This window comes from Xiphias gladius, chromosome 13, assembly GCF_016859285.1.
Source record: "Xiphias gladius isolate SHS-SW01 ecotype Sanya breed wild chromosome 13, ASM1685928v1, whole genome shotgun sequence".
In the NCBI taxonomy this organism is placed as follows: Eukaryota; Metazoa; Chordata; class Actinopteri; order Istiophoriformes; family Xiphiidae; genus Xiphias; species Xiphias gladius.
This window is the reverse complement of record NC_053412.1, coordinates 6,580,456-6,593,078: the sequence shown is the minus strand read 5'-3', so window position 1 is coordinate 6,593,078 and position 12,623 is coordinate 6,580,456. Positions and strand designations below refer to the sequence as shown.

The following is a 12,623-nucleotide window of genomic DNA, read 5'->3' as shown; positions in this document are numbered from 1 at the left end:
CTGACTGGATGTTACTGCAGTTAATGTTAAAAGTTGGGTTAAGTGTTAGTGCTGGTATTCAGTACAGTGGAAACAGCAGAGGACGTGGGAGTGTTGTGTGAAGGTCATTATTACAAGGAACTCTCAATTTTAATCGCTTTTCTCACTGTAATTACAACAGTGCCGTGGTTTTCATATACATTTCTTGCAGATATGACCAACTGAATTCAGCATTTTTAATTGCTTTGACTACACCCATCAGCCACAATATCAAAACCCTCGCCCCTCTGGCAGTCAGGGCAATTACACAAACGCTGTCAAATCCAGAGAAATGTCCATAGTTCCAATACAATAATTATTTATTTAGGTAGAGTAAATGCACTAGCTACAAAGCCAACTCCAAACATTTTTCAAATGCCAACCTGTCCAAGAGCAGTAACATCTGTGTCCTCTTCTCTCAGCGCTCTCCAATGAGGAAAAGCCACACCAGTGGTAATCCACGTTTGTCCACACCACCGATCGCCTTCGTTTTTAGAGTGCAATCCTTCCTCTGAACGCAGAGTTTTCTCCCATATCTGGTGCATCAGGAACCTTTTTTCTTGGACACTACCTAGGTTTTTCAACAACAGGTTCCGCCATACTCCTAGCTGTAGCCTACGCCATCTCCATCGCTGCGATTGCCCCCCTCTTCAGCTCTGGCAAAGCAGTCATTGCTGGTTGATGTAAAACGCATCACTACCTGTGTTGCAGCACAGGAATGTTTCCAAAGACACCAGATTTAAAACTACACTGAAATACAGAGAGATTTACCTGAAACTGTTAAGCACTGTGGGCATTCAAGCCCTTGAATGCAATGGGCATTCATTTTTATGTAAATAATATAATATACTAGTACTGATCACTGTAAAGAAAATATTGGCAAGAGTACTGAGCTGAGATAAATTAATCTTCTTTTGGTGCTATATAGTTGTATTTGTTATGTCATTTTCACATTTGGTTTGCTGTAAATTCCCCACAAGTTTGTATTTGAGCCAAGTTTCAGGAAAATAACCTTTTTTTTTCTTTTTTTCTTTTTTTTATGTATTTCACATGTGTATCCAGAAGTTTGGACCCAGCAATAAAGTTTGTGTGTTTATCTATTTATGAAACTAAATACCACTAATTGGGCAAAACAGTCAGTATTTGAACTTGTGTTCAGAAATAACACCAATATGCTGCAAATCATTTTATTGTGTGCGTCACACAGTAAAAGAGTTAAATTCGTCGTGGCTGGATTGCACAGTACAACTGGGACTACATGCAAACAATGCACAAATCACAGTATCAGGATAAAAACAAGGCTTTTTCTTTTTGCCTCTCGCTTCGACAACTTGTTAATATTAATAAAACAAAGCATCTGCAAAATGTCTTAGCTAAATATAGGTCATTAGACAATTAAGATTCTGTGATGCGTCTGATTGAACTGAACCCAATATAATCACTGGTCATTTCTCTGAGGTTCCTGTACTCTCCTGGCCTCAGGTAAAACATCCTGCCCTCGTAGTTTGGCCGCTCGAATATTAACCAGTAGCCGTCCATCACGTTGCAGGACTGCATGTCAGACATGTGATACGGACCCTGGATGGAGTCACAGTCATTAGTCAGTTCATGCATCTTGCCTTCAAAGTTTGGTCTCTCGTAGATCCTCACCTTAAAGGGTCCCTTGTGCTGTGAAAGTACATGTAAAAAAACAATAGAATTAAAAACATGCACGAATACAACGAATCACATTGCTGTTAGCTGCTGTAATGTTAACACATTATTAACAAAAATAGCTTAATGTCTTGTTAAATAGGAAACAACGTAAGATAACACTCTTGAGAAATGTTTTTTTCATATCAAATGAGAAGCTTAATATCAGTTTAATCTCAACATTTCTTCTATAACTCAAAAGTCGTCCTGTTTAGGAATGCATAAATAAAAATGCAACTTCTGCTCTAGTCTTTACAAAACCTTAGATGTGTTGCTAGCTAGCTTTCTAGCTAACAAGACCGAAAGGAAATCCACTCCAGTTCAAATTAAGATTATTTTGTCAAGGTTTTGCGCCACTTGAGGGGGGGCGCTTTTGTTGCTGTTTGCTTGGCTAAAAAATTTCTCTCTGCTTCTAGTGTCTGTGCTAAGCAAGGCTGAACACATCTCTTCTCATCTCATTCTGGTAAATTAAACCAAGCATATTTCTATCTATACTATACTACATACTTTCTATATTTTGCTTGACAGTATCATACTTATATTTACCACAGGGACAATGTGGCAGGACTGAATACAGTCGCTGAAGCCGATGGTATTCTGATACTCAGGATACTCTCCCCTGGTCAGGAGGTACTGCTGCCCTGTGAAGTTGGGCTGGTCATAGACCATGAATGCCCCGTTCTCCACCCTACAGGAGCTGCATCGACTCAGGTGAGAGGTGATCTCAGAGCAGTCGCTGACGCACTCATAGGAGCGACCCTGGAAGTTTATCTCCTCGAAGAAGATGATCTAGAGAGAAAGACACAGATTATGTTTGGGCCCAACATTAGAAAATCTCCAGAGCTAAATATACAAGTGAGTTCTGTATTTATAATAACAGTAATAGAAATCACACTGTGTTGCATGGGATGACCTGTACCCTTCATTACCTTTCCGTTCATGGTCAAGCTATTTGATTTCTGTTGTTCTTCACACTGCTGCACTGCCTTTTATGCATCATGTGACATGAAAAGAATCTGCCCCTCAATTGTATGAAATAACTGAGTCAGCTTACCAGCATAGACGTCCCTGCTGTATTGTACATCAAAGCGGTGAACACTGCAGTCACTCAGATTAAACAGTAGTAGTGTGGAGTTTACAGTTACAAAGCAAACCCTAGTTATTGCATTACTTTTGTATTTTTGCACCACCATTTTCATATAGGACACATTTGTTTAGACAACAGTATATAACAAATTGACATTCAGACAGATGCAAGATTGAATTAAATACCTTGATTGAAAGCTAAAATATGCAACTTTTGAAAGAATAAATAATACAGTCCTCCTCTTACAAATGAATAGCTGAAGCAATAAAACTCACCTTTGCTCAGTTCATTGCACTCAGGACATTACTCAGACATTACTTGGTCTGTTCCCTGACTTTGTCATTCTTCCATACTTACTCCATACTCCATTACACTGCAATTGCCGCCAAATTAACGTTGCTTTGCTTTAAGGTTCTGTACACAAAGATCGGTTTGATGGTGTTCTCTATGTCTGCTTGAATATGGCCCTTACGCAATATTTTAGTGACCCCTGATCTTTCATCGTCTGTTACCATCAGACCAAAATTTCCTTTTGTGCAAAATGTAATGCGCGGATTACTATGGTATTCATGCTCCTCGGAGGATGAACCCTTTCTATTGTGGAAACTGATGAGCTTCCTTCTGGAAAAACATGTTAACTTTCTACACAGGGTATCTCATAATCGAACATTCAAATTTCCAAGAAAATTTGATGAGTCTGTTCATTCTCTGAAGGAGATTAATTTTAAAAACCACATTGCCTTTCCTTTAGCGCTACCCTCACGACAGGCATTAGCAATTTAGCTCCACTACTTTACCAGAAACTTCATCACTATGTGGTTACATTTGCTTGTGGTTCCAGTGAAGTGCTATTCATCTTCAGTGGCATTAAGTATCAATACTGGAGATTGAACCAGAACCCCAACATTAAACCGAATTACAATATTCACTCAGTGACACCCAAATGTAATATTCTACCAACGATTAATCTTAAAAGCAACAAACAGTATCATGTTATTTTGTCTTTTTTTTTTTTACTGAAATACACACAAAAGGTCCATATGATCATATTATGATTATGTTATGTTATGTTATATGCTATACTAATTGTACACTGCAAAACTATGCACAAAAAGTAGTGCTGTAATGTAATGGGTTGTAATGGATGTTTACAATGTACAGTGTTGTTAATACCCTCATTACATTTTTGTGTTCACTTCAGATAGCTCCTAGTAAGATACTAAAACCAACGTAGCAACAGCAGCAGCATTATGAACCATCAGTACTATTGAATTAGGAGGAGATGAGTTGACTCTTCATGACCTTAATACATAATAATATCATTATATTTGCAAAAACTTTATAGTTTGGAAGAATGACAGAGCTTTTCCTGAAGAAGTTCTCATAAACTGTAAACATGTATTGTGACTGGAAAGCAGGGTGTTTCAATTAAAAAAAAAAAAAACAACTGCCGAAGTTGTTTACCACAATATGTACATTTTACTGGATGCACTAGCATACCAGGCTAGGTAAGATAAGTTGATGACTTTATTTAGGAATTAAAATGGCGATTTTTACCGTTTTAGTGAAAGTGGTGGTTTTCCTTCTGAGTTCTTCTACTACTGGGAGAAAGGTAACCCTTACACCCCTGCTCAACTGTAAAGCATGTACTTTTACTCCACACAAAGACAGCAAAGGAAATACTTCAAAACTTGGTTTATTTTTGACCCACAGTTTCTTAAAAGGAACGACAATCAGCACACTTCCATGATGCGTCTGATGGAGCTGATCTTCATCGTGCTGGTCATTCCCATCTCTCGGAGGTTCTTGTACTCTCCTGGCTTCACATATATCATGCGGCCTCTGTAGTTGGGCTGCTCAAACATCAGCCAGTGGCCTTCCATCACATTGACTGACTGGCAGTCAGACATGTATAAGCGATCCTGGAGAGACTCACAATCATCCATCAGCTCGTGCATCTGGCCTGCGAGGTTCTCCCTCTCGTAGATCCTCAGCCTGAACTGGCCCCTGTGCTGTTGGAAGAAGATGAGCCATGATAGCACTCTAATTTTCTAGACCCACTCCCTTGTTCTGGAACAGTCATGGTTCTGCCAAAAGCAGGTTTCACCAGTCTATCACAGGCAATTTAGAGTTTCCAATTTAACTAAGAAGCATATCGTTGAATTTGAAGTACCTACAAGAATCCTGTATGAAGTCTAGGCACATCAAAACTCCAGAAAAGCCACAAATCTCTAAGTCAAAACTAGTACCTTGGTTTGGGAGACTAACAACAAACCACACTGTGATATGAAGTTGGAAACAAATAATCAATCAATGACTTACCATTGGGACCATGCGACAGGAGCGAATGGTATCCATCATTGCCATACCCATCATGCCCATCATGCTCCCCATGCACTGGAAATCGGAATACTCCCCTCTCCTCAAGAAGACCTGATTACCCATGAAGTTGGGGCGGTCATACACCACAAAGCACCCGCTGTCCACCTTGCAGGAATTGCAGCGGCTCAGGTGCATCTGGATGTCAGTGCAATCACTGTTGCACTCATAGGAGCGACCCTGGAAGTTCCTCTCCTCGTAGAAAATAATCTGCAGCAAAAAACAGGAAATGTACAGTTGTTATGTGTCAATATCCCACAACAGGACTCTTGGAAGATTTATTAATTGGATGTAAAAGACTTTCTGTCCATGTTGAACAATGCAGTGGCACAACATTTTGCATCATACTAAATCTGTAAACAATGAATTAAAGAATGAAGAACTATTTTTTCAGCTCTGGATTTTTCAACATTATACAAACATATGATGCCTAAGTATTACCTTGGCCATGTTGACAGTTTAAGTTTTTCTGAATGATGCCACCCCAGTGTCGCTTTTATATAGGCCACCTTGCATACCTTTGTGTGAAACATCATGACTCATCATGAGGTTCACGTGGGCCTGCATTCATACAGGACACGTCAATAGCTATTATTGTATGTTGAATGTAGTTTAGAGAGGTCATGTCAGGTCTTACTAAAAGCAAAATATTCTTCAAATGACTTATTATTAATTGCTTTTTGTTTTTTCAAAAGATATGAGGCCAAAACGTTGTTCTGTGGACTCTACAGTGTTTCTTAAAACATAAAACCCAATATTCAGTCCTCAATAACTATTGCAGATTCTGACATACAGTTAAGTCTGCCACCCTATAGTGCTGCTCTGTGTCACAATATAGAGTGATGACTCAAAGGTTTTGACACAAGCCATGTGGAAATACTATGGCTGTGAAATGTATAAAAGGGAAAAGCTGTACTGTTGAAGCTGTACATCTGGCATTAGCTCACAAATATCATGACCATGGGGAGGGTAAGTGGAACTTTCAGAAAATTTGTTTTTTGCAGCATGGTAACATTAAAAAGATTTTTAGTGAAAATTAACAGCTTAAAGTATTGGACTTGACAAACGTCAAACAAGCCATTGAGATATTTCTTTTTAAGGTACAGTTCACATTATTTTTTGCAGATCATATTCTACGAGGACAAGAACTTCCAGGGTCGCTCCTATGAGACCAGCAGTGACTGCCCTGAGCTCACCACCTACCTGAGCAGGTGCAACTCCTGCAGGGTGGAGAGCGGCCTCTTCATGGTCTATGAGAAGCCCAACTTCATGGGCCATCAGATGCTGGCGAGGAGGGGCGAGTATCCAGACAACCAGCGCCTGATGGGAACGACCATAAGCGATTGCATCAGATCCTGCCGCTTGATCCCCATGGTAGGTGGACGAGTTTAATACTCACTCACTCATTTCTTCACTGCTCATTTGCTTCAGTGACGTGAACACGACCCGAGTGGTTCCATTCACTGAAGAAGGCTGTAGGATTCTGCTGAAAGCTCCTGGAAGAGCTAGTACCGAGCTTGTAAACCTTGGAGTTTAAATATTTTTTTCTCAAATGTCAGTTTCTCAGATTGCAGTGATACGGTGATTCTGCTCAGAATTTGGTGCAAATATTGCTGTCATAAGTGGTATTTGTCCTAGGCTGCTGACAGCTCAAAATTGGAAGTGAAAACATACCTGTAAATCCTGTAAGGTCATTAAACAATCTCAAAAAATATGTAAAACGTGTACCAACCTGTCGGTGATACTACTTAGAATAATTTAGAACATTGGTGAGTCCAGCTGTCTATGGATATTGCATTTCTTTACTACAGCATCTAAGGGATTGGTCACTTGTTTTTTCCAAACCCGATTTGTAATTAAAAGTTTTAAAGTTGGTCTAGATCTACAAATTAGATATTTTAACAACTTTTAAGATCAACAATACAGAGGCCGATTATGGATGTGATTGCAGTGCTTTTTTAGTGAGTTATCTCAAGGTAATTATGTTATCATAACAGTTGTATCAACAGTTGTTTTCACTTGATAACGGGATCATTATCTTGATACAACAAAGTTTGTTTTCTAGTGATAATAAGATTATTAACTTGTGATCTCAAGATAGCCAAGCACAGATGTTCTTCGTTTCCGTACACCAGTCTCATTACACATTTGCAAAACTAAAGCTGTAATGTGTAGATCTAAAGGTGGAGTTGACTTTTCATTTTCAGTTTAGTTCAGAATTCTGCAGTCATTTCCCTGATGTTTCTTCATCTACAGCACAGGGGACCCTTCCGGATGAGGATCTATGAGAAGGAGAACTTTGGAGGCCAGATGCACGAGCTGATGGACGACTGTGACAACATGTTGGATCGTTTCCGCATGTCTGACTGTCAGTCCTGCAATGTGATGGACGGCCATTGGCTGATGTTTGAGCAGCCCAACTACAGAGGCAGGATGCTGTACCTCAAGCCAGGAGAGTACAGGAACCTCAAAGAGGTGGGGTTGACCAACATGACGAAGATCAGCTCCATCAGACGCATCATTGACTCCTGTTAATTCAAACTCTAAATGTACTATGTGAAAAAATAAAGCAAGACTAAAATCCAGTGTTTCTGATGTCTGCATGTCATTTCAGTACAAAATAATATTTTTTCAAAAGCAAATAGAAACTCCTACTGGTTGACAGTGTGCAGCCCATCACGACTTGCAATTAGAGATAGCAGTGATCCATAAGTGAACTGTTTTGAAAATGTTTCCTTGCTGTTGTGTTTATGGAAGCTCTGATATTCAGTATTTGAGAGTGAGGTATGAAGAGCTTTGCCGATAGAAAATCAAGCCCACGGGAGAAACGCATAAACAAAAAAGGGTTGTGAAAAGGATCACTACATTATATCTCCCATTATAAAGGTTCAACAGCTGACTCAAATTTGTTTCCCACAAGCACTTGGACACACCAACAAGTTTTAATAACAGTCACTGATTGCAACTCCATGACTTAAACCAAGTCTGTGCAAGTTGATTTTCACATCGCGCTGAATTGAACTGAAACTAGTGGCCCGGGTGGTACACAAAAAAACAGACAAGCATGTGCATTATTGGCAGTGGACGGTGAAAATGTTTCAGGCTGATACCAAACCTGAAAACCAGAGAAGAATTGAAGTAGGGGGATAAAGTGTTTTGCAGCGTTCATATAGTTTTGTTTGCTTTTAAAGATATGAGTTGAACATCTTTAAGAACAAGTTTATCTAGTACAAACACTCTCCATGAAAAACTCTTCACATACTTTTATTCTAAAAACTTGACTGTACTAAACTGTTTGACCTTGATGTATTCAGCTCTCTGATGACATCAGAATGCATTGTAATTCACCTTTGCTTCCAAACTCATTCTCAAATTAAAATGAAAACATTTGGAGCATCAAAATTTCTAATTAGCCATTACAAGCATGTTAAGGTGCTTCAGTTGTTATGGATCAACTCTGTAGATGAAGGGAAAAAGGTTTTTGACAAAACTAAGAAAACGGGCAGAATCCATGAGCTGCAATTGTCCAGGGCTGTGCGTTTACCAAAGGAATTTGAAGTAAAACTGATGTGTGTTAATACATTAAAACTCTTCAGGTGCTTCAGGCTAAAATGTGATCTGAAATTTTTTATTAAATTGTGGCATTCCGAATGACCCCGGAAACATTACCTGCTTTCTTTAACTGACCTTTATTAACAGTACAAATGATAAAAGAAAGGCTGTACAAAATGCCAAGGCACTTCTGCCGCAAAACAGAAATGACTTGGATAGGATAAAGGCAGTGTGTTTCCCATATGTGACCTGGTCTTCTGGAAGTTTTTTTTCAGTCGGTCATCTGCGTGATCCTATTCCTGAAATTTATAAATAAGCTTTTGGCAAATCCATAGGGAAACTGCTTTCACTATACTTGTCTTATTTCTAGTATTATTTCCCCTATGAAACAACTGTATTGGATGTCCTTACGTTTTGGACCGTAAATTCATAAATAAAATCTCATTTAACTCAGCAAGGAGTGATGCCAGATTCCAGTAGATGTGATCATTTAAAACTGTGTAAACGAATCTATAAGATGTGTATATTTTTTGTAGATTCAACTAATTTTCTTTCCATCACAGTCTGACACTGACTCTCTGCCTTCACTGTTCCAGCATGTGTTTGATACAGAGTCATCATTAGACTGGAACAAAGGCAAATCAAACAGCACCAAGCCATTTTGCTGATATGTAAATCTCCCTCATTTGGGTATCAAAGACTTGCCAAACTCTGCACATTTTGTTTATCGATAAATACTATGATGGGGCTGCGGCAAAGAACGAGGTTTACAGAGCATCCAAATGGGGAAGGTAAGATAAAACAGTATACCACTATACTTTTAAAGACATTTGTTCATCTAGCAAGGATTTGTTTAATTATGTTTATTTATTATCTTTAATTTAATATGAGGAGTTTCAGAAAATGCCCACATTTCTTACCTCTTCCACAGATCACATTTTTTGAGGAGAAGAAATTCCAGGGCCGCTGCTACAACTGCAGCAGCGACTGTGCCGACCTGCACACGTACTTCAGCCGCTGCAACTCCATCCGGGTGGAGAGCGGTGTGTGGGTGATCTATGAGAGACCCAACTACAAGGGTTTCCAGTACATCCTCAGCCCTGGGGAGTACGCCGACAACCAGCAGTGGATGGCCTTCAGCGACAGCGTCAAATCCTGCCGTGCCATAAAGAATGTAAGAGTCTGTATTCAGGTTTCTTCAGGCATTTATGTCAAATACGGCAGAGTATTTTAGGTAACTAAATAGTAAATAATAGAAAAGTGTCAGGAAATATGTTTGGGCAGCGAATAGAAGGACAGGAAGGCACAACGGCACAAGACCGGGTTCTGTGAACACTGTCAAGCCATCAGACTAAACAGGCAGACAATAGCAAGCATAGTTGGCAGCCTTTTGCAGCTTTTGCTAATAAGTAAGCCAAGAAAATGTTAAACGGGAATGTACAAGCTCAGAAGGATGTCAAAACTAGCTAGTGAACATAGCAAAGCATTTACGAGTTAAAGAGCCAGATAAGTGTCTCAGGTGTTGGTGGAGACCAAAACAGAGCTGAAAGGAGGGTGAATATTGGACTCACATTCACCAGGTGGCCAGAAACATGACTCCAAATTAATGTTTTTTTTGCTACATGTCTTCTGGTTGTGAAAAACCGCAATGGTTCGCTAACAGATTAGCCGTGCCAACTTTGCAAAGCTACAATATGTGAAAGGTTTTTGACTTTGTGCTTTAATGATAAGAAAACATTCTCTGGAACCAGATTTTTCTTTTATGTACTCTTTTCCCCTTGTTTTTCCCGCAGTCCAGTACCACTTTCGTGAACTAAGATTTTACTTGAAAATCTGACAGTTTCATACTTTTTACCTGGCAACACTTGGTGTTTTGCATGTTATGTAACCCATGACTGGAAAATACAGGGTCTTCTCATTAGACCAGCAGAACACCTAAGTACACTTTTTTGGTATAGATCAAAAAATTTACCATTTAATGTCTGATCAGATTTGCAGTCTTGCTAACTTACTCTTTGATCAGTTCTTGGGGTTGAACAGTTTTCTCATTTTAGATTATTTTAAGTTCTTGTACAGCTGCTTGGGTTTAGACATTTATTTGTAGAAAAAAGTTTTTATTTCACAAAGTAGGGTACTGAGAAAAAGTTTTATTATGAGCTGGTACCGAAACTCGGTTCTGTATCAGCACTAGAATTAAAAAATGTCAAACAGAAAGTTTAGTTTCAGGAAACACCTTTTGTCTTTCAGGTTTATGGCAGTACGTGGAAACTGAGGCTGTACGAGAGGCCAGACTTTGAAGGGCAGATGGTGGAGTGCTCTGACGACTGTCCTTCAGTATACGATACCTACAAGCTGCGTGAGGCTTACTCTTGTGTGGTTACTGATGGTGTCTGGGTGTTCTACGACCTCCCCAACTACAGGGGGCACCAGTACCTCCTAGAAAGAGGCGAGTACAGACAGCACAGCGACTGGGGGGCATCCTCGCCTGGTGTCGGCTCCTTCCGCAGGATCACAGAGTTCTAACTCTACCTCAGATGTAGCCTTAACCAGAAAGTGATTCAAGACATTTTCAGATGCCTACACTGACACTACACAATCAATAAATGAGAAGCAAACTCTGACTGTGTTCTTATGGTTTTTCCGTAAATATATCTCATGTAATCATGCAATTACTGGTTCATTAAAATGGAAGACTATAGCATCTGTGGTAGATAAGGCAATTTTTTTGTGATCACAATGTAATTATCTCAATATAAAATAATAATACTATAAAAATGACAAGGTAAAAGTAGGCATAAGTTGTGATGATGAGATACACAATAACTCAAGATAACACAATATTTTTTTCTCTCTGGATAACTGCCTTACAAAATAAGTATGACCATGGGTTTTTATTCCAAACAAACATTATTGCAGCTGATTTCAGTGATTTGTTTAACTTCAAACAGAGAGAGAGGACAAATTAGATAAATCATCGACTCTGACCTCTGTTGTGCAATGCGCTGATGGCAAAAAAACAGAAATTCAAATGTGTCCCGTGGCTTCTCTAAACATATTAGGCTGCACAATTCCCCTGCAGCCACCAGGAACATTGTTCTTGTGTGTGGAGATGGAAGCCAATTATTGTATTTTATTTTATTTTTTTTAAAGGATGAATAAATCTGTTTCTGGTCATTTTATCTTCCTCACAGGAGACCATTTTCCCTTTGAGTATAACTTACTCGAATTCTGCCAGAAAATGCCATTTAATTTTTGATATTGCTCGTGTTCTCATAAATACAGCACATACTGCATATCTGCTCTCGTTCATTAATAAAAATAAAATAAAAATAAACTTAAACTGTCATAAGCCCTGCTTGCAGATACTAGTGACTACAGTGTACACCCAGCAATAGGAAAGCATTTGACAAAATGGACAGCATACTGGTGATTTAGATATTCTTGCAGCCTCATCAACTGTCAAAATGTTTAACTTGATGTCATGACATTGCATACAAATAGCGTGGCACTTTCAGGACATTTCACGTGTCATGTCTACTCATCTTTAGCTTTTTGTGTGTCATTTAATGCCCCTTTAGTCTCGCATGTCATTTAACGACATTTTGGGTAAGAGGGAGGGGGAGGGTTAGGGGCTAGTAAGCAGAGGAGTGGCGTGATGTCAAATGATACGCGAAAAAACAAAAACATGTGTAGCGTTGACACGCGAAATGACTCAAGGAAAGTGGTGTGTTATTCATACACCTTTTGGTGACACAAGGCTGAAATGGTAAGCTTGACCTGAAAGTGGCATTAGAGAAAGGGTCATGGAGTGTCCACATTGGAAAGGGTTCGTCCTCTAGGGATCATCTGTGTGCTCAGTAAACATCATTGAACTCTGCTCATCAGATTTTGATTG

General features: G+C 39.3%; 4 protein-coding genes across 4 annotated transcripts; 2 read left to right on the top strand and 2 right to left on the bottom strand.

The window, feature by feature from the left end:
- Positions 1-1,413: 1,413 nt before the first annotated feature.
- On the bottom strand, positions 1,414-2,651 carry LOC120798091 (gamma-crystallin M3-like). Its single transcript, XM_040142112.1, has 3 exons — positions 2,640-2,651; positions 2,257-2,499; positions 1,414-1,686 (listed from the first exon to the last, which is right to left on the bottom strand). Exons 1-3 carry the CDS (start codon positions 2,649-2,651, stop codon positions 1,414-1,416), a joined length of 528 nt encoding a protein of 175 aa, XP_039998046.1.
- Positions 2,652-4,530: 1,879 nt separating this feature from the next.
- LOC120798065 (gamma-crystallin M3-like) lies at positions 4,531-12,622 on the bottom strand. The gene is made up of 3 exons (XM_040142061.1): positions 12,602-12,622; positions 5,120-5,386; positions 4,531-4,809 (listed from the first exon to the last, which is right to left on the bottom strand). The coding sequence occupies exons 1-3, from the start codon at positions 12,608-12,610 to the stop codon at positions 4,531-4,533; spliced, it is 555 nt and encodes a 184-aa protein (XP_039997995.1). The 5' UTR covers positions 12,611-12,622.
- Positions 6,131-7,711, top strand: LOC120798064 (gamma-crystallin M3-like). The gene is made up of 3 exons (XM_040142060.1): positions 6,131-6,145; positions 6,302-6,550; positions 7,433-7,711. Exons 1-3 carry the CDS (start codon positions 6,131-6,133, stop codon positions 7,709-7,711), a joined length of 543 nt encoding a protein of 180 aa, XP_039997994.1.
- LOC120798082 (gamma-crystallin M2-like) lies at positions 9,615-11,251 on the top strand. The gene is made up of 2 exons (XM_040142095.1): positions 9,615-9,902; positions 10,976-11,251. Exons 1-2 carry the CDS (start codon positions 9,615-9,617, stop codon positions 11,249-11,251), a joined length of 564 nt encoding a protein of 187 aa, XP_039998029.1.
- Position 12,623: the final 1 nt, after the last annotated feature.